Source organism: Pyrgilauda ruficollis, unplaced genomic scaffold, assembly GCF_017590135.1.
Source record: "Pyrgilauda ruficollis isolate IOZ18807 unplaced genomic scaffold, ASM1759013v1 scaffold5, whole genome shotgun sequence".
In the NCBI taxonomy this organism is placed as follows: domain Eukaryota; kingdom Metazoa; phylum Chordata; class Aves; order Passeriformes; family Passeridae; genus Pyrgilauda; species Pyrgilauda ruficollis.
In genome coordinates, this window is record NW_024526599.1 from 7,831,329 (window position 1) to 7,853,710 (window position 22,382).

The 22,382-nt window shown below is 34.7% G+C and overlaps 1 protein-coding gene across 3 annotated transcripts in view; it reads right to left on the reverse strand.

The window, feature by feature from the left end:
* The window catches only part of FSTL5 (follistatin like 5), a 252,130-nt gene that overhangs the window by 180,502 nt on the left and 49,246 nt on the right, over positions 1–22,382 (reverse strand). For all 3 annotated transcript variants that reach the window (XM_041479939.1, XM_041479938.1, XM_041479937.1), the window contains exon 3: positions 10,310–10,558. In XM_041479939.1, coding sequence (XP_041335873.1) covers positions 10,310–10,558 — 249 coding nt within the window. The remainder of the gene's footprint in view (positions 1–10,309; positions 10,559–22,382) is intronic.

Below are 22,382 nucleotides of genomic sequence, written 5' to 3' on the forward strand. Positions count from 1 at the left end.
GGGGTGTATGTGCGGTCTTTGTTTTTTGTTGATTTTTTTTATGGTTTACTTATTTCAAACTTCTAACCCAACATTCTCTTCCTTGGGCTGCCTTTTACATCTTTCATGCTTGCAATATAACAAATATTCATCAACTGACTGATTTCAATGAACCTAATCTTCATTAAACTCAGCAGGGAGGATTGAATTAAATCCTGAGATTACTGAAATGATAGTGTTAGAGAAACTCCCATATAAACTAGAAGATTTTCCCTTTCCTACAGTAATCCTTAGCACTTTGGGATTTTTTGCAAATGAAAATCTGAAACACATAATTTTTAATTTCCTTAAAAAAATTAATTATAAAATACTGTTAAAATGAAAGAAAGCATTAACACTCATCTATTGTATGTGTCATTAGTGCTCACTCAACTATCTAATTTATAGCAATTTAATGTACTCAGTATTATTCGGGGCTTTTAAATCTTTTACCAGTTTGGGTTTTTTTTCCCCTACAAGATTTATCACAAAAGTATGTTTTTCCAACTACCATAGCTAAAACGTCTGCTTTAAAACTTCATCATACAGTAAAGAAGATAGATATATTCCCAGTGTGGCCATTCACCACCTGCTTAAGCAAATACACTTCAAGATGCTTCTACAATTGTGATAAAGTGACAGCAAATCTAAGAGCACACAGAGCTCATATTCTAAAATGATGATTGTACAACTATAGTTTGCATCATAAGGGACCAATAAAAATCTTTATGTTCTGTTTGAATGGCAAGCACTTGTATAAAAGAGAAGATAGAAAAGGAAAATAACAAAGAACTGATGCATTCAGCAGTTGTCTTAAATTTAGAAGCACTAATGAAACTTCTTGACCATAATTAGTATTTAACACTGCAAGGATATTTTTCCCTCTTTCAGATTTTTTTTTTTTTTTGGTGATATACAAGGCTTGCCATTTTACTAGATCCCAGGAGCGCTCTTTTTCTCATTTTCCAGGTGGGATTAAGAGTATGGAGTGCTCATGATTAACAACACTTCTGCTATTCCCCATGCATTTAGATTTTTATTCTTCTAATTATCAAAGTGATGACTGGGAAATGCTAATTCATAGCTTCCTCCTTGCACAGTGAAATATCCTGACAAACAGGCTGAATACTAAGTGAAAACTTGCAGTTTTATTAGTCAATAGTACTTTTTTACTCTGTAAAACAAACATTATTAGACAGATATCAAATCTGTATTACAACACTGCTAATAGTAAAACTTCAATGCACTGCCTGTTTACCAGGATTCTTAGTAAAAACCCTATAGAGAATACAGCTAAGAATTCTACTGCTTTAAGGACCACATCAGCAGCTTTCCTTGGCATAAATACTTTTTCTTGTAGAGATTCAGCAGACTTGGTCTCTAAATGGTGAGAAGAAAAAAAAGAATCCCCACCATCTGTTCCAGCCCTGAGGGAAACAAACTTTCCTGGCAGTATATAGTTCAGGATTTAATTGCACCCAAAGCCAATACAAATACATGCAAAAATATAAAACATCACTCTTAGTGAGTGGAACTTTTGTATAATTTTATTTCAGCTTATTTCTTAGGGCTATAGTTTAACTTATTTTTTTGCTATAATCTGTTCTCCTTTATTTCTGTTGTTTGCTTTCAACAATTTTAAATTAAATCCACATTATCATTCCAGATAAAGAGAAAGCTAAAGGATCTAATCAGATTTCATGATCCACTTTATCAAATTTTATTTACTCTCTGCATGAGTATCAGGAGAAGTACATTTGCTAAGGCCTATGAGAAAGACTAGTTTCTTCATAAGAAGTAAAAACTTCAAATAATAAAAATTTTATAAACTTCATATAAATTATTATAAATAGTCAGTAGCAAAGCTCTGGTTTCAATGACAGCAAAAGCGAGAAGTTCAAAGTCAAACAATAAGAAAAATGAATTAGAATGAGGCTAAAATTAACTATTTTGATTTTCTGAGATTAATAATTTAAAATCAGTTTCCTCTGGAGGATTCTTTGGGCCATTCTATACAAATTTAAATATAAGCCACATTTGTTTTATCTCAGGATAAAGTCTGATAATATAATCTACCTTAATTGCAGTTTATGTCAAAAGGAGTATTATATAATCAACAATCCCATGACAAAAAAATGCTGTAATTAAATCACTGACTATAGGTCTCTGGCAAACTTTAAATTATTATCTTTTGCTTGCAATGTTCTCTGTTACAGAAATAACATTATAAACTCTGGTTACAGTGGTATAAATACTTTTTTTTTTTTTTTTTTTGAAACTAAGGTACATCAAAACTGCTAAGTCCTGGCAGTAAATAGAATATATACAATGTCCATCTAAGTCATGTTACTTTATTTATTTGATTTTCCTGTCTGTGACACAATTGACAGAGTATACTGCCCAAGTCTTCTTTAGAAAGAATTTAAGGCTACTTATTTTCTGGTTGCTTATAATATGTGTTCATACTATAACTTAAAAAAATAAAAGCATAATAATAACATGAGAGCTGCCATCACAAGCACGGTGGCAGGAAGCTTTCTTGGTTTTCTTGTCACAAGATGAGACAAATCAAAGGGAAAAACTGGAAGTCATCTAGGTTGCACTCTACTAAGAAATGTAATTTGGAAGCATCTGGCTGTTGCATTCCATTATTTATATTCTGCACAATTAGATTCCAAGAAAGTTGAAAAAATACACACTTGAAAAATATTTACAGATATTGACAATTTGCCTAAACTAGCTACTGTCAACTGAGTAGATTAAGTTTCTTTAAATCAATTTCATTTCTCAGCATTCACTAGGGTGCTACAGACTAAAAACAAGCAAATAAGCCTGAAAAGGCAATGCTACATTTCTAATTTAGTTTCCTGTAAACCCCATGACTATCCTATATTAAAAGAGACTAAATGGCAAACCACAAGAGAAAGATTTTTACTTACAGGTTTTATCCACTGTAAATTTACTTACTCCATCCATTATTAGCTACTAGAGCCAGAAACTGAAATTAAATATCATTTTTGCATGCCTACTTTTCTTCAAAATATTCAGATTTTGTAAAAGAAAATATGGTTTTTTTAAGTTGGTATACCATATACTAGCCAACTTGAATTACAAATATCATGCCAATGCCTTGTATATGTATCCAATTGCTAATGACTTTTAAAGGCCAACAATATGTTCAATCAGAAAAATTTCCCACAAGACCTAATGGTAATTCTGACGTTATTTCATTAAAACTTTTTAAACTTTCCATGAGCCTAACCAATGATCAGTAGTTTAAGACTTTGTACTTACTCTAAACTTAAAAAATTATGTTTCTCACTTAAATGGCTGCCTGAATACAAGACTTCCTTTATTTACTATAAATTTATGACAAAACATTTAGTTTGATTTATTGCATAATAATTTTCAATATCCCATACCACCAATTTGATAGTAAAAACCAGTTCTTTAATTATTTTTAAGCACAAGCAGTCATTTTGTCACGACACTATGCATTAGGGTTACCTGTTTTCTTCCAGTTTTAAAAACATTTGCCATCCTTAATACTAGGCACCACCAATATTTATTTGAATCACAAAAAAAAAAAAAAAAAATTGTGTGATTTTTTTTGGCCTTTTCCCGAAATTTTTATAGAGGCTATTTGAGCACAGAAATTGAGAGATGATTTGAACTATACCTCTACAATCCTTCTACTGCAAGCAACACATCAACAATTTTCTGACAGTACTGAAAAAAGCAGGAGAGCAAAGAACATTCTATCCCACGAGTATCACTGCCCTATCCACGGGCCCAAGTTACCAGATTTGAAAGGAGGGCACTAGCAGAACTCTATCCACTGATTGCACTTTGCCAGAACTCTACTTTGATTTCTCCTCCTCTGATCTCTCCAATTCTTCCTCAACAGTAACAGAAACTACTGCTGAATTTTAGCACCTTGAGCTAGATTCTGTTTCTTCAAAATCAGGCTGAAGGCGTTTAAGGATGTGTTTTTCAGAGATGCTTATCCACAGAATGGTTGAGGTTGAAGAAAACCATAAGAAATCATCTGGTGCTGCTCCCCTTCTCAAGAAGGGCCACCTTCAGTTGGTTGCCCAGGACCACATCCAGTCACATTTTTAGCATCTCCAAGGAAGAACACTTAACAGTGTTGGTTGTCTGATTCAGTGACATGGCAGAGACTTGAGAATGCAGCTTTCAGGTAAATACAGCTTCTTTGAACAGACTCAAAACCATTACTAGAAAAACTAAAAGTTTTACAATTTTCTACCAGTGAAAATCTGTCCATAGACCCATTTCTTAGTGTGGTATCAAACAGCAGTGATGATCTTACAAGAAATTTTAAAGTTCATTAAGTTTGTACAGAGATTAGCTAGAGAACACTAATTCTTCATCACTATGTGAATGTAGAATACATAATAGGTTAGAGCTTATTAATAGATTTATCCCAGCATTGAAGGCATCTATGTACAAAGATTGGGACTGTTCCAGACACTGAAAATAAAGGATGTCTTTGCAGTATATCTTTAGCTAGGCAATAAAAGCCAAATCTATATTCATGACTTGTTTCGGGAGTTGCCCCGTTGTTATTGCCCCATCCAACATTTCAGAGGTTTGAATTCAATGCAAAGAAGGAAAGAGAGAGTAGAGTTCAAGACTTTAGATGCAAAGATGAAGAGTATCACCAACAGCAGTGAAACAGGGAATGTTGAATGTTCAGTTTTTAAATTAAGCTTCTTATATGCATGTTCTCATAAATACCTTGAATTTAGCTTCACTCTGCAGATCTAGTAGCAGATATTACATATGTTGGCCTTGCGTGCCAGTTAGTTTAAGCAATTTAAGGTAACACTGGGGAATTTAAGAGAGATATTTGAGACAAATCTTGCAGAGATATTGGAGGAAAAATCAGCAGTTTTCCAAATCTCATGAGCAATGCAACTCAGAAAAAGAACTGTGTGGGGAAAGCAGAGTAGAGGAACAGTGTTAAAATTTAGTATGGTTTCAAAGGGTATTAAAAGATCCAGCTTTCTATTGGTTAGATCATCACTTTCCAACAAAGTGCTGAAAGAAGTAGCACACCTGCCATTAACAGTGATTTTTACCATTCTGTGAATGTGCAATTACTAATGCTATCTCTGCATGAATTCAGGATTTAATATTAATTTCTTAAGTGTTGCACTAAAGGGAAGATATGTAGATCATAGGCTGGATTAGTAATCCAGGTCTAATAATTCCTATGCACTATCAAATGTTCTAAGATCAAGCAGAAACTTTGAGTTCTGAAAGATTTTTTTCAGATTTCTTTTCACAATACAGCTTGTGTTGAACATACTTCTGGAGTGATTACTGAAGCTTGACACTTTATTGGCAGCATCCTTAAGGGTGATGTTATATGCAGAAATTCAGGCTTTTAGAAAGAATGTATAATGATGTTTTTAAGAACTTCAATAGAGAAGCCAATTGATAGCCAAAGTAAAAAAGCAAATACATCTTAGAAAAAAGTTCTCTTGCAATGAAAACACTGGATTGATATTCAGATTAACATACCCTAATTTATTTTGAACGATGGCTAATGATCAAACTTAAATAATGTGTTTAAGATTTATATAAAAGACAAGATGAAATATTTCTAGAAGTGAAACTGGTAAAATGACAGAGACTTATATGCTTGCTTTTGAAGTATATGAACATCATATAGGTAAGATTAAATAAATGTTAGTGCTTCTAAATTAATGTGTCAATACTTTAAGAACCAATCTAAGATCACCTAGGGCACAAATCAAACACAAAAAAATTTTAAAAGTACAATACACAAAAGATTGCTCTGAATTTGTTCCTGCTTTCTTATTTCATAATTTTTATTTATTTTCTTGGAATACAAGGCAGCCTGCTCACATCCACTCTTAGGTTGCCCTGATGATTTTGTAAGATGCCTTCATATTTTTTTAAGCCATTTAATATTTTTGGTCATTCCTGCTAATGTCTTCTGAGCTTTTTCCGGTTTCCTCATACTTATTTTGAATAAGTAATTTGAAAGTCAGTTTCACAGTCAGCTCTTATCCTCTTCCCTGAACAGCTTAGTACTGGGAGCAAGCTTTCCAACCCATGTTTCTACTTTGTCTTTCAGGAACACTCAGGGGAAAAGCAAATGTCATAGCAGTCTTTAGATATCTAGATATTTTAGTAATAGTAGTAAGAAATCTGAAGCTCACAGACTTTTTAACAGATTAAAATATTCACCAAATGAAAATTAGACAAAAAAAAGATAAGAGATTAAAATAATGTTATTAACATAAGGATGTCACAGAAGCTACATATAAGTAAAAAGCTTACATATGAAGTAAATTTTATTCTACAAACATTCTACAAAATTCAAAGTATATAGGAGCATTTGCTACATTCCTGAAGATTCAAAGCAAATCGCCATTTGCCATAATGACTGAGTGTATCACTGTATGGAAGTAAATATAATGTAAAGCATACAAGAAACATAGGGTGCATAGAAAATACAAGATGAATTTGTCATGGAACGTTTTTAATCTCTTATTAGAATAATCTTAAATATTTTACATTTTTTTTAGATCATTCAGGCTTGAGAGCTCCTCTGAAAGTGATTGCAGAATTTTCATTCTTAAACATCCAGTTACAGGACACTGGACTTCATCTGAGGGAAATAGAGGACTCTACAGGTATACAAAATAGATCTAATTTAAATTCATAGAAAAGGGGATTATAAGTAATTAGATTCTCTGTAGAATTCATTTTGCATCTATATGAGAAGAAATTGAGACAGTTTATTGACTAACTCTCAGGGTCACAGTTGGAATCTAAACATCTAACCAAGCCAGTAGGAAAAATCGTTCAGTGTCTGATGCATCATGACATGCCAATAAGTAACTGAGGGAATAATTATAGGAGTGGAGGAAAACTAATTCCTAATTTAGTATGGCCATTATTTTGATCCGTGTGAAAAATGTAACATTTGCATAACAGTCTCAATCATCAAGGAAAAACTTTCCACTTCAATTACTGTTTTGCATGTGTTCCACACATATCTCAGAAAAAGGTGTGATTTAATTTGGTGTGAAGAAATAAAGATAGCACGTGAAAAGGGAAAAAAAGGGGGAAAGGAGGTAGTCCAATCTGAAAATAAATAAGCTACAATATAAAGCAGGTAATGCATCAGAATTTGAAGTTTTAGTTTAAAAATCAGCATGTCAGCAGAGTACAGCTTTGACACAGCTTTCACTGCCTCAAAATGTATTTATCAAATGTTTCAGAAATTGCTCTCTCTGAAGGCCTTGATGCTTTTTATCTGTGTTCTATGCACAGCTTAGCTAAGGCACACATTTCTCAGTGATTTTAATGGAGTTTCAAAATATAAACCAAAGAAGGTTTCACAAGGCAATCTTTAAATTCCACTTAGCATGTAAGTGTTTAAAAGGGCAATTTTCAAACCATTAAGTAGAACTCATGATGTTTGAGATCAACTATAAATCATTTGGTTACAAGATGTATTATTCAAATAACTATAGCTACCTAGCTACTATTATAATGTTAGTTGGGTATATAGAACATTAGCTTTAAAAATTTTGTTCTCCAGATGCAGAATACTAGTGTTTTCTGGTAAGCTTACTCATCTAAATAAGGTGTCTTTCTCAGCTCCTCTCATCTTGAGCTCCATACCCAATCTAAAAGTTAAAATTTCTGTATCAAGAAATATTTCCCCCTGAAGAGGAGAGAACAGAGAACCCAGTATGAGGATTTGAAACACAAATACCTCAAAGCATGGCCTTGTTAGAGATAAAATACACAAAAAAAAAAAAAAAAAAAAAAAACCAACAAAAACAAACAACCAAAAACCACCAGCTAAGCACACAGTAGTTTGATCTGAAAATCAATGATTAGCACTGAACCAGAAATTAAAAATAGTTAAGTAGTCTTTATATAGTCATTATTGACAGTGACTACCTTATCATGTAATAGCATCTTGCAGGCACTCCTTCCCCTCACACTCTGCCCCAGTTCAGCCTAGCCTCTTCTAAAGGATTTTGTGAAAGCCTAAACAAAGCACTCAGAATATTGGTTTTCTGATCTTCTTTGAATTTTTATGGTCTCAGAAGCAGCTCCTTGAAATGAGATCACTTGTGCTCCTAACAAGGAGGACATGTGGCAGTGCCCTTCTGACACCATCAGTAGTGATGGGGTTCACCTTCTCTATCCAGGAGAAGCACTCTTAAGGGGTTTTTCCTACTAGCTTTTTAATATTTTTTGACCTGTAACTGGCAGAACCTTCAGCTTTATTGAAGGCAACCTACTAGTGGCTAGCTTAGAAATGTTTAGTAAAAGAAAGAAATCATATAAAAATAGCTTGACATCTTCTGCCTCCAGTACCACATATACATAGTGGATGTTGGAGGATATTTACAAAAGGTAGAAGATGTTGGAAGATAGTCACAAAAGGCAGCAATGCTTTAACAGCACTGTGCTCTACTACAGCAATGAAGCAGGTGAAATTAACATAGAAGAAATTGAGATTGATAAGGCCCATATAGATGAAATAAGATAAAGAAAAATAACTGTTCCCATCTCATATGTTTAACACTACTGAAGTCAACATAAGATGAGAAAGAAGAAGGAAAATGAAATATTTTACATTACTTTTAGGCATGTAGTTATAGCCCAAACTAGAAAACTGGAGTATCTTGATAAATAACAGCTTTCAGATGGCATCTCAGACAAAGTCCGTCAGATACCCTAACTCTTTGCTAAAGACTGTAATTGACTAACGGAAAAATCTACTTTTTAACTTTTTTAATCCAGCATCTAAATTAGGTGTCTGAAGTTGAACATCATTCAGATACTCCATTGTCCACAACAACAACAACTGTGAAAGAAGCATGGTACATTTAAAACATACAGATAAGCCAACAAAACTTAAGGCAACCTTTGGGTTATGTTTCTACCTGAAGTACTGTCTCATTTCCATAAATCTCTCCTTTTCTAAGATGAAAAAATCTAGCAATGCTATATTTTTTCCCACACATGCTCTGAAATTATTTCTGTTGTATACACCATACTAAAGAACTGAAATTAGCCCCATAAATTTAAAAATTCTGTTGTTTTCTACTGTCATGTCTTCTACCAGATTACTGTATCATTTTTTTTTAAAAGAGATTGCCATTGTTAAGATGGAAGCATTCATGTTTTGTTGTTAATGCACAAACCATTCCCTACTATATATTATATTCCTAGAATCCCATTTTTATCTTCCACTACCTCAGAACACATGCTAAGTACTTAAGACCTATATGTTGTGATGATAGATCAATTTTATACAGTGACCAGAGTTAGTTTTGAACGAAGTTAAACTTTTGCTATTACTTATACATGGATTCCTGTTAGAAGATTTCCACATTCCCAGTTATCCAGTTTAACCTATGGATACCTGTACCTCAGCATTTTTTTATGAACTTGCTGAGTTTATCATGTTTTCAGGAAGCACTAAAAAGACTAATAAAAAAAGACCTTTTTAAAAAAAAATTCCCCTCCCACCAAAGCCATCCACCTTTTTTTAACCAGTGAAAACACACTCAAAATCTGTCAAAGTAGTCATAAATATTCAAAGTCTGCACTGGCACAGTTCCAGAAACCTGCAAGGTGTGCTCATATTATACAAAAAAAGAGCATGTTGCAATTGTTGACACTGGCAGCATAAAATGCTTAGCATAAGGTGTAGCTCTCAGAATTTGGGCTGGAATCTCAGCATTCAAAAGATTAAAAAGTAATTAATCTTGCGTGCTTTGATGAGTACACAGGTAAACCTTTCATTATCCAAATTCAAAGCAAGAAAGACCCATTTAGCCATTAACAAGCTGCTGATCTATCAACTTCAACACCAAATATGAGCACACGTCCTGTAACCTTCCAAAACTCCTCTGAAATCCTAAATTCTATTTTTCCTGCAACAAAGATTAACATCCTTCAGGCTTTGGGATATAAGTGCATTTAGATGAATGAGATCAGCAACCACATTTGTAAGGCAAGCTGCCATAGATTAGTTTCTAAGAGACAACTGGTTTATTCAGGTTAAATGCCTAGAGCATTGAGTATAAACAAAAGGGAAAAAAAATCCATAAGGTATCTCTGGAGTGCAGTACTTACTGTATTAATATTTCAAGTCATGTATTCACTATACACTCAGTGCAGACACTATAGAGATTTAATTGAACAGCTTGAAAACACATACCCGATAGCAATATTCCAGATATTGTTCAGCCATGCTTACCTTTAAAGAAACAATCTTCATTGTGTACAATGGTGATCTTTTGCTTTTTCAGACAGGCAGCTCTGTGCACTTCACAGTGGTTTTCATAGAATTCTCCATCAGACCCACACACAGGTTTGTAATGTGGCTTGCAGTACTCCATGCACAGACACTCGGCTTGGCCAGTCTTCCCATTCACAACACAGTGCCTGCCCAGACCACAGTACTTGTTTTCACATGATCCAAAATGGCCATCGTGACCAAAATACCCTTAGAAAGAGGAAAAAAAAAAAAAACTTTTTATTTAGAATTACATTTTGCTTAATTGCATGCAAGATACAAAAAGGATTGATTTGAGTAAATTAAGTGAGACCATGTCTTTTGTTACATCCTTGACTAATATTAAATATAGGTCAGCCTGATATTAAAAAATTTAGTCTCCTTATCATGACTTTTATACTTTTAATCATTGTCATACAGTAACTGTAATTTAGAACAAGATCTAGTAACAAGAGTTACTCTTCATTAAAAAATTCATAGTAAATCATTATTTTTTCAATGTATATTGAAGTTTGTCACCTTAAGATTGCTATACTGTTGCATACAATAGAACAATGTATTCTTTAGAATTTGGACCATAGGACTGGTCTCAAATTGGAAGGGACCCTTAAGGATTGAATCTAACTCTGTGCTACCTGAATCTAAACCACGTGATTGATAGCATCTTCCAGAAGCTCCACAAACTCTGACAGGCAGACAAAATAGACATTTACACATTGAGACTGATCCATGAGAATGACTAAAGCAGAATCAGGGATCTGAATCAATATGGGGAATTTAAACAAAAAATGACCAAACCTCTGAGGTGGCAATGACATTTCAGGAAACAGAGCATGGAAGAACAGGACTGATATATCAAGTGAATGGTGGCTAGAAGGAGTCACATGAACCTCTAAGTGGTATTTCAATTATGACAAATGTGATTTGGATGGCAAACAGAGCTTTAAGACTGCTGCAGTAGAAACAGAGGAGTTTCTGCTGGCCACAACTTTCAGTTCCTTCTGCTCCTAAAATAAAGAAATGGATTGTCTACATTAGGCTACCAAAGCCATGTGTCTGCTCTCTATCCTATCTGTGCTGCTGCCACCATATAAGATAAGCACTGTTGTCAGTAGCACATCTCTTGGTGAAAGGGGAAGTTCAGTGCACAGTACTATTTCCTAATTATATGCCCAGTTTCCATTTTGACTGCCATAGAACTAACTGGCTTCTTGGCAAGAGTTAGTTTATGATGTGAAAAAGATGTGAACGTGAAAGCAGAATTGTCAACTGCAATTATCAATACATAGGTTTTCTGATAACATAATTGTGCCATAAAATATGTATAAAAACACTAAAATGCCTCCAAATGCCAGAATAGACACTGCCCTTCACAGTTGCTTGATTTTATTCTCTCGCTTTGTACTCCCAATGTCCAGAACAAACACCTGTTATTCCAATTCCTTGCAATACTTTCCTTATCCTCACATCCTAGCTGTATCCATCCTTGGCTAATCCATATAAAAATACATGAAGAAGCAAATCACAATGCATAATTTGGTAGTAATTTGATCATTCTAGATTCATTTTGCATAGCAAAATGCTAACATGTCAATACAATGGCTTGATGCATATTTCTTCAAGCTACTGAGAATTTATGTTCTTCCGCAGCAGACATAAAATCTCACCACTTCTTCTTCTGAAGCCAATGGGTCTATTAGGCAACCACGCTTTGATTTCTTACTTTCTCACATGGCACAAATTTTCCAGACAAATGTACTACAGAAAGCACGCAAGCATGACATTTGGCTCTAATGACATGTTTTCACTATATCACTTGATAACAATTTCAGCACAAAGTTGAGAGGACTACATATTCACCTCAGGTGTTGTATGGCTGATATAACTAAGCCACAGTGATTTTTATACACATGTGAAGACCCAGCTGATGGTGGGTTTACCTACCCATGCACCAAAATGACCTGAAACAGGAAAACCCTATTCAACATTAAATTTTTCCCATAAGTTTTTGAAAGTATTCCTCCTTGTGCCAATGTATCACCACTATATGTGAGCAACAAACATTGACTGACAGAAATTAATGTAATTTCCAATTTCCCTTATTTTCTTGTACTAAACCTAATCTCAAATAAAGATTTGGAGTACCCAAGAGTGCTTTACAGCACAAGTCATATATTCACATTATAGAATGTAAGAACTTCTTTGAAGTGATGGAATTGTTACAGTTTGAGGACAAAGTACATACACCATTATTATTCATGCTTTCTGAACTGAAGATAAAGATCTCAGAACACCATCTGACAACTGCTCTGAATTATTGAGAGGTGTGCGGTGACTCAAAAATGTATTGTGCTGTATGTTATGAAAATAGAACTCATTTAAGATGTCTCTTGGGACTTCATCTTAGCACGATAATTGAATCTGATGCCTGAATGCAAAACACCTTCTTTCAGATAAGGGAGAATAATTTACATTACATATATTGATATTTATAATATTGGTATTTGTGAACATATACCAATTACGTACAGCAATAAACAAGCAACTTTTCTGCCTTAATGAAAAACTGTATTTATCATGAAATATTTTATATATGTCTTCATTTTAAACCATTAACTACTCCAAAACAATACATAAATTTGCATACATCACTGCATATGCAACTCCTTCAACTGAAGTCTGTGGTAAAATTCCCACTGACCTCAAGAGAAGCAGGACTCTTTCTCCAGATACAATTTAAAGCCTTCAGCCAGCATTATGTTGTAGCCACAAGTTTTATCATGTTTAACAGACACTGTTCTGCACTGAGAAGGGGCAGCTATGTGGTGTTTACAGCACATATTTAAAGAAAAAACAGAAGTGTACATCACTCACAGCAAAAAAATTAATTAAATCCATGCAATTCCAAAACAGGTGACAAAATGCTCACAACAATAAATTTCAACTAAATACGCACCCAATTATGAAAATGTAAACAAATCAATCAATCTAAAGAGGTACTGAGAAATACCAAGAAATAGATTTAGATATAAGTTTAAAAACCCAAATTAACAACCAAAAACCAGCTTAAGTAAAATCAATTTCTGCTGCTTTTTATTGTTCAAGTCCAAGTTGCAAAAAATCACTATATTTGGCAATTCCTGAATTTTATTTTTTGTTTCCAGAACAGGCACTTCCATAATTTTAATCTTGGAATAGAAGTGCTGCTAAGCTACAGGTAAAATAAACCACATTTTAAACCAATATGGGATGTGACATGCAGCCCATCCATGAATGGCTGACTATTTCAGTCACCATCAGGAAATTGATGCTATTACATTATTATTGGAGGTATACTTTTGATACCTTAATAATGGGTCAGGTTTTTTCCAGTTTGTTGGGATTTTTTTAGGGGATTTTTTTGGTTGTTTGGTTGGGTTTCTTGAATGTCAGTGTAGCTAAGTCTCCTGGGATAAAACTGCTTAGGGTGCAGCACCCATTCAGGACACCATCATCATCACAAACACAGTGTTTCAGAAGGCTCTTGTTCTATCTAAGCACACATTTTAGAAAGCAAATCAGCCTGAGAAAAACTTAGGATGCCATATTTAGACATAATTCAGTAATTTAGTTGAGAAGGTAAGCAGCACAACATATTCAATATTAAGAGACTGAAAGCCAGTAATTTGAGATGACAAATGCAAATATTTTTGCCATGAATGCAAATATTTTTCCAGCAATTGTTATTGCTTATGTGATGATAGGCAAGTCTAAATTTGTCAAATGCCACAACACAAAAACAGGGAAGCATGTACCCATATGAGTCACGTACTCTGAATTTTCAGCTAAAAAATTAGTATAATTTACACATTTTGAGACGGTCTAAGTACTACAGGAAACAAAATGTACTTTGTTCCATCTGAAAATAAGTCAAGAAACATTCAAATTATCACAGCCTTAAGTTAAAAAAAACCAACTCACTTTAAGAACTATCACTAAAAATGTATTACACCCAAAACAGCCAAAGCAGTCACATTGATTTTTCAGATCCTCTTGAAATTTAAAACTCCAAAGAGATACCAAACTGAAGGGCAGAAGTTTTTATTTTCAGACAGTAGAAAAAGTAAAATGGTTTTAACTTTAAAAAGAAAAAACAAAAAAACAGTTTCAAGTTTTCAGCTGGGATTCCCCATACAGGTTGCCTATTGAAAGGATACCTCAACAGCATCCACAACTGAGCAAGCTGTAGGTCACAGCTTGATTAATTTACATCTGGGAATTAAGCTGATGTTTTAGCATGCAAAAGACTTGCAGAAATACACAGAGATACTTTATCCTTTTATCTAATCAGTTTAGAGAAACATTGCACAGTGTAACTTTGGAAACTCATGAGAGTGTGAACCACCATGTTCTACAGCTGGCCCGGGGCTGGAACACACACACTTTCTATGTGCTTTCTATGTGCTGAGCACACTCTCACAAACTCAGACTGTTTTCTTACTTCCCTAACAACATAATTTACATCCATGGCTTCTACCCCTAACTTGCTGCATCACCCACATGTCAGGGAAAACAAAGCGGTAGCTACTTTTCAAGACAATACACTGACATTTTGTGGGCAAATAACTGATGGTAATTTCTGGGGTCAAAAGACCTGTGGTCCCATTCCCCTCTCTTCTATTTAAAAACATTCTTTAAATTACAATTCCACCTCTACAGCTGTTATCTTTGCTTAATACACTATCTATGAAAGGCCCAACCAAGACTGTAATCCTTATTTTAGTAAGTGTTCAGTGTAGTCTCAGGTTTTAGTGGCAAATAAGATTTATCACCACCTACCATTAAGACTTGTAGGGCATTAACACTAAGCAAGACCCCAGTACGACCTGTGAGAATCTGTTCATAAATATTAAAGCTCTAGACTTTTTCTATTTTTGAACTGTAGCATTTTAGCAACAGTTCTTTAACAATTTTTTATTTCACTGCACTACTCATTATCCAGGACTCTTGGTATATTAAATTCTTCAGAAATTTAGACTTTTTTATTTTGCTTAGGAATATTTTGGGCAGAGGACAAAATTTAAAGAAAAGAGTGGATTATTTGAGAGTAAATTTAAAAAAAAAAAATTAAAATTTGCCAATATCATGATTATAGTAATGAATTTCCACCACATAACGCGTATCTTAACAAACTTAAGAGAACTAGTGGCTCAAAGATGGGAGGGTGGGAAGCAAGGACAAACAAAAGCCCCATAGCCATGCAGGGGAAGATGAGGAGCTGCAGCCCACAGCCCTGCTCCTGCCTGCAGGAGTGAAAGAAAACCTACACATGGCTCACCATTATCAGGCTGTGGCATGGTTTTCTTTTAGCACCAGGCAAGTAAAGTCCAGTGCCTTATACAAAACTCTGTTCTGCCTGTGTGTAAAATAAGTTTTTGGCTGGGTCTTGTAGTCTCCTTCCTTCTTTCCTGCCTTCCCCATCTGCCCTCAGACACACATCTACCCTTCCTCTCTCCTTCCCAGTAGGGGCACTGGAAGTATTGTAAAGATTTACACCTCCAGAGAATGTGATTGAGGTCTTCTGGTGGACTCAGTATTTATCAGTGAAGACAAACTAACAGAAATTGACACAGGCTTTATGACTGTACAGGATTTTTTCAACCTTAAAATCAAGCCTAAATACACTTAAGAGAATAACGAGTCTCTATTCAAATAAAGTGACTTCCTTATTTCCCTCTAAAGATAAGTTGGAACAAATTAGGAGAAAGCGCCACACCTTTACAGCAAATAATTTACAAAACTACAGTAAGACAAAGGAGAACAAAATAATACCAAGTAATATCAGGGAGCTCTGTAAATGCTGAATTGCCTAGCTTTTAACCTGAAGTATTGAAACCTCCCATAAAAGTGTATCTGTCAGCCAGAAAAAGTCAGGTTAGCATCTTTTATCATATGAATTTGTTTTTCTTGCCAGCACTTAGAAGCCATCTTCAGCAGAATTCACAGAAATTAGTTTCCTCAGAAAAGAGAAAAATCAAATCATACCTCCTTTACTTGAATGAAATTGAAGACGAAGAACAAAAACACCACACAAGAAAATGAGGAAAAGTCACAATACAACCAGAACTACACAAAAATCTCTTTTGCTTATTAGGCAGAAACTTTTCCCCCTTTCCAGAGCCTTCACCTGGCTCCTCCCTCATCCTTGTAGCAACCCCTTTATAGGCTTGCTCCACGCCAGGTGCTCACATCAGCAGGCTCAGCAGCTGCCTGACCCTTGCTTTCTGCAATTACAAAGGCTTTCCATGTGTTCTTGCCTCTGTTAACTTTCTTCCTCACCAACAGGGCTATGAAACACCTGTTTGATATCAGAGCAAATGCCTGTGACAACCCTACTACAGAGCCTTTCCTCCAGTGAGGTGCCTGTTCAGATTTCTGCCTGTACCAGATTTAATTTCACCATCCCAGCGGTGCCGAGCAGTGCTCTGGCCCTGGGCCCATAAAGCAAGGTTTGTGTGCCACCTCACCTGCCAGCTTCCTCAGGTGACATTACCATCCTTGCTTCCCTCATCCTCATGGGAAGCAAGAAGGAGCTGCCCAATTCTCTCTCACTGCTAGGATGTGATTATTGGGCACAATATTAAACCTTGCACAAATCTCCTTCATTAATCACCCTCCTTACATTTGACCAGCAACCATTAAATTTATAAAATGGTCTGTGGGCTCCAGACATGCTACTTGCCTCACACGAGGGGAATGGAAAATGCACACAGGTCTGACACATACAGCTGAATAGATTTGGATTAAGAGCACTGCTGGCTCTAAGTGTAAATATAGGCTGATGTCTTTGAGCAGTTTCAAGCCAGCAATTTATTACTTTCAATTAAATCCTTAGCTCTGATTAGCATTAGCTGTGTTTGTCTTTCTCACATATTATCTTTATTTTGAAAAATGTTTATAATTCATTTAACACCAAACCAGTGGCAAAAAGAGTTTCTTTAACACAAAGCAGGAAACAAATTACACGTTCGCCTCATCACAGATACACGGACCCTTATTCAAATGGTTGATTGCTTTTCAATTGCAGCACAGCAGGCAATCCTCTATTCTGCCAAACACATCACCCAATGTCAGGAAGAGCAGGAAATGTGCATCATAGCGACAGCAGTTTTGAAAAGGTCATAGTCTGAACAACCTTTCACACATTTTAATGCTTATTTGAAATAGGGCTTCATGAATATCACAAAGGGTTAGCTTAGTTCTCAGTCAGACAAAACAACCTAAATATTTTCTTTGTTATTCAAAAGCCAAACTGGTTAGTTTTAGCAACATGATCAAAACAATCCAAAGTTTGAGTAAATTATTGACTAGAATTTTCCTTTTACTTAGTTAAATTTAGGAAGTCTGTTAGGATTTGGTTTCAAGAAGCAAGGTTTAGCTGTGGTGTCACACAATAATATTAACTGTTCCTGTTTGGCAATCTTTCCACATGAAGAACACATTTGTCCATTTTGAGCTAATAGTATAGTAAAAAACCTATTGTTTCTTTGCTAGCTATATATGGTTTTCCCTGGGATTAAATATGCTTCTGTATGAAACAACATCAAAACCAGAAAATTTAACTCATCCCTGATCAAGCAGCTGTCATGAAATAGGTAATTCAATTACCCATGGTAAAAACTAGCACACCATAATCCAGATATTATTCAGTTCCTGTGTTAGACATTGAAACAACACTGTTTTGTTGGAATTTTTAATTTCAAAGCCCTTCTTACAGATAAATCTGTGATGTCTTTCTGCTACCTTCCCCAGGGACCTGTACTAGAAAAACTAGCACACACATTGAGTAGCATTTAAACCATATGGTTAAAGTGCAGCATCATTTCTGTTCAAAGAAAGCTAGAAGAGAAATGTCAAGTATTTTCAGTTTTACTGATGTGAAACATTTGCTCTTAGTAAATTTTACATTGTCCATTTTTTCCCCAGTTGTTACTAAGGAACTGTGGTGGCTTGGCCCTGTATACCACGTACTGCCCACCCGATGGCTTGCTCACTGTCACAGGAATGCAGAAGGAATTCAATAAGGAATTCATTCATTAATTTCCACTGGCAGGCAGGTGCCCAGCCATCTTCTGGAAAACAGCAGAAGTAACAGGGCCATGTCTTAACTACCAATATTTCTCCCTCCCAGCCCGTCCTCCTCCTTTTGCCCAGCTGCTATCACTGAGCAGAATGTTTTATGGAGTGGGATGCCCCTTTGGCCAGTCTGGGCCAGCTCCACCAGCCATGTCTTCTCCCAGCTTCCTGCTTTCAGAGGGGCAGAGTGGAAACAGAAAAGGCCTTTATGTTATTCAAGAATGTTCAGTGTTAAACAGAGCACTGTTGTGGTCACCAATGTGAGCTACTTTCATGACAGAAAGACCCAGTACAGGAACACTGTGGGAGCTTTGAGAGATTTTCCAGGCATTAATAATCCGGCAAAGGGCATGTGGGTGTGTGTGCTGTAATCCAAACTGCTAATCAGTGGCAAATTTTAGAAAAAAATATATTTAGAAGAATATCACGGTATTTTTCTTATGTGGAATTTCTCATTCATTTTCTTCTACAAAAGCAGTAAGACACTAATAATTTCCATCTCCTTTACATGTGTGAAACATAAACACATGAAAACTAATGGTGTAAAGATATGATCTTTACAAGCCCTTCAGAAAAAACAGCAAAACACAACACACTTGTATATATGATTATAGCTCTCAGAGACATGTAGCTAACAAACTTTGACACCAATGACATGTGTGGAATTCTGAAAGGAAAAAAAAAAAAACACCAACGGACCAAAAAAAAAAAAAAAAAAAAAAAAAATAAAAGCCCCCAAAGAATCAACCTACAGAAGGTAAATATTTTAGAGACAGTAAGAGGTAGTTTTAAAAATAATGCTTCTGTACATAATATTTCTCTCTGGACTTTGCTAAAAGAAAATAATCTTAATTATGCTTGAACTTTCCTGGCTTAATTTTGCTGTTTTAACTAAGTTAAATGTCATGCATAGCCCCAAGCACTGTGTATACATCTCCTATCTTTTTTTTTTTTTTTTTTCAGAGCAGGACTGATCCTATCTGGTCCCTAAATTCAGCAAGGTTGTGGAGTTTTTTCTAAAGATGTTAGAATTAACCCAAAATATCAAGCAATATGAAAAATCACACTGAATGCTAGGTGGCATTAACATAAAAATGCAAAATACTGTTCCAGACCACTTTAAGAAGAGAATATTTCTCTATGAAAGGAAAAAAATATATGGAAAAGTGAAATACCAAAAATCTTTATCTTGACGTACGAGAATAGTCTACATGAACAATCCATTTAAAATTACTTCTACATTTATGTATATCTATTAAAAAATACCTGAAAAACCAGAGATGTCAACTCAAATAAATATATAAGTAATTACTTTCACAGAAAATAATGCCCAAGTGAGATGATTCAGTCAAGCAATGGGACAACTGAAAAGTTTTTCTGTGCTTAGACTAAAGGTATTTTCTGTGATATATAATTCCTAGGGAAAAAAAGAGAATAAAGTATGGTTTTCCTGGTAAACCTGAGTAATACAGTTTCAATTTTATATCCAGCAGTCTTTATAAAAATAGTTCGCTATTGAATCGATTATTCTCTTCTAATAAATATGTAAAAGAAAACTCACGTCAAAATACAAACAGTCCTATCCTACTTCATGGAAAATCAATCTTATGAGAAAACCATGTATATCTTTATGAATGAGAAAGCACTTAGCTTTCAACAGAAAGAAAAATTCTAGTCAGATATTTCAGCAGTCATGTTTTTTGTATTAGTTGATATAACTTCTGTCTAGTGACAAATTGCCCTTCTAAACATAGAAATCAACACAACTTTTTTCATAGATAATATTAGAATTTCATAAAACCACCAGCATTCTACATAAGAATTAATCTAGGGCTATAGTAACAGATAATCCTTACTATGCATTTAAGAAATACAAGTTACAGAACTAATTGCACAAAAACATAAAAGATAATTTTAAACTACTATTGAATAGAGTGCTGTCTACAAGAACATTTCTAGTGATCCATAACTTCCACAAACCTGCTTCATCGGTCGCATTTCATCCCACCAGAAAATGGCAGAAAGTTAAACTGAAACCTCCGGTCACCACAGCTACCAAGACCTGTCTGCTGTTTCAGTGGTTTAGCTACTGAAGTGCAGAAATACTTCAAATTAATGAAAACAAAAATCCTGTTATAGTATTTGTTGTATATGGAGTTTCTAAAAACAAAACTAACTTTCATGCCCATGAATAAAGCTAAAGAGTTTGCTGCACATCATACTTTCTTAGGTAATTTCAAGAAATCTACAAAAATAGATACACAGATATAAATTTACTCTTTATAACTAGAGAAATAAACTTGCCATGAGAATAACTATTTTGAGCTACTATATTTTTTATTTATTTAGCTGAATTGAAAGTCATTTCAGGCCACCAAAGCCTGTTTATGCTTGGCAACCCTAAATTATTAAATGAAGCAGAAATAAATATTTAATCACAAATCCTTTGAAAGCAGCAATGCCTTTGTAACTAAATTTTTACAATCGTTTTACTCATAAACAGTTTAGCTGAATGACTGAAATTATAATCCACAATAGGTTTTCCTCAATTCTTAAAAGCTGCCTTTACAGCATTTTGGAAACTGTCAAACAAACCTATACGAGATCTGTGTGAAATGACTCATCAGTTCAAAGTTGCTGGAATGACCTGGATAACTGGATTTGTTTGCCACAAAATACTTACCTCTTGACACTATAAATTTATCCTTATGCACAAGCATGACTGAATTACAAGTGTATGAGTTTCTTTTCAACACCACATTGTAAGGTAACATTCATATAATCCATTTTAAGTCATGGCAGAACTTATTTTACTGTCTTAATTTCATTTTGTATGCACATGAAGTAGCACAGTATTACAGTCTAGGGAAAAAAAAAGGTACAAATAGGAATAAGAATGACTTTTAAAGCAGTTTAATCCACTAACTGTCATAACTATTTCTGAAGAATTTGAGTATTAGTGTACTTCTAGTCATACTGGCTAAGACAAACTTCTTGTTGAGTCTTTAAACCTATTCTTTAGTTCATACAGAATTTAACCTGGATCACTTTTTGAATGTTCAACTAAAGCTAAAAAACATTTTAATAGCATTGCTACACAAGTATTTGTAAACGAATTTCACAGAATTCTATTAGCACTACAATTTCTAGAAAATAGAAAAATTATGGATAATGTATTAGAAAAGCTTTTTGGAGCTCTTGCACCTTTTTTGAAAAGGAGGTGGAAAGCCCAGTATCTTGAAAAAATGCTATGTATTTCCTTTACAGTTATTTTTAATTTTCCTCCTGAATTTAATAGACAGTATAAACAATATCCATCAGTATACATAGTCAATTATTTTTTCAGCATAACTTTATTGCAGTGATTTTTTTCTCGACAATGTGCAGGTACTGAACTTCTATCTTCCTCCCTCTTCCTCTTCTCATCCCCACAAGAATTATATGACCTTCCTTCCCACATTTCCCTTCTTGAAGAACTTTTTTGAATAGGCAGAAGTCTCGACAGTAATAGTCTGCTCACAGGGACACCACAAGAGCAACACAAATTAACTCAGCAAGAAAAAAACATAAATTCCATGGATTCTGCATTGCAGTCAAGTCAAACTGTTTTTCCAGAACCAGGCACACTTTCTGTAACCTGATACCTGTGTGCTGTGATAAAAGTTAAACTGAAGATTTCCAAGGCAGTGATGCCAGCTGAAACAGATAAAAATGTGCAAATGACTTAGCAAGCGTTAAGTGCACCATCTGAAGTTGTGTCAGCACTGTGAAATTCCTGCAGCTAACACAGAAAGCATTCCAAGTGCTAATGACTAAACTCTTTAGACTTTCAAGGTGTGGGATTTACTTGGTTTGTTTCAGTTCCTTTTTATCCCCCTCTAAGTGGACTATTTGCCTTTTTATTTTGGCATTTGCTTCA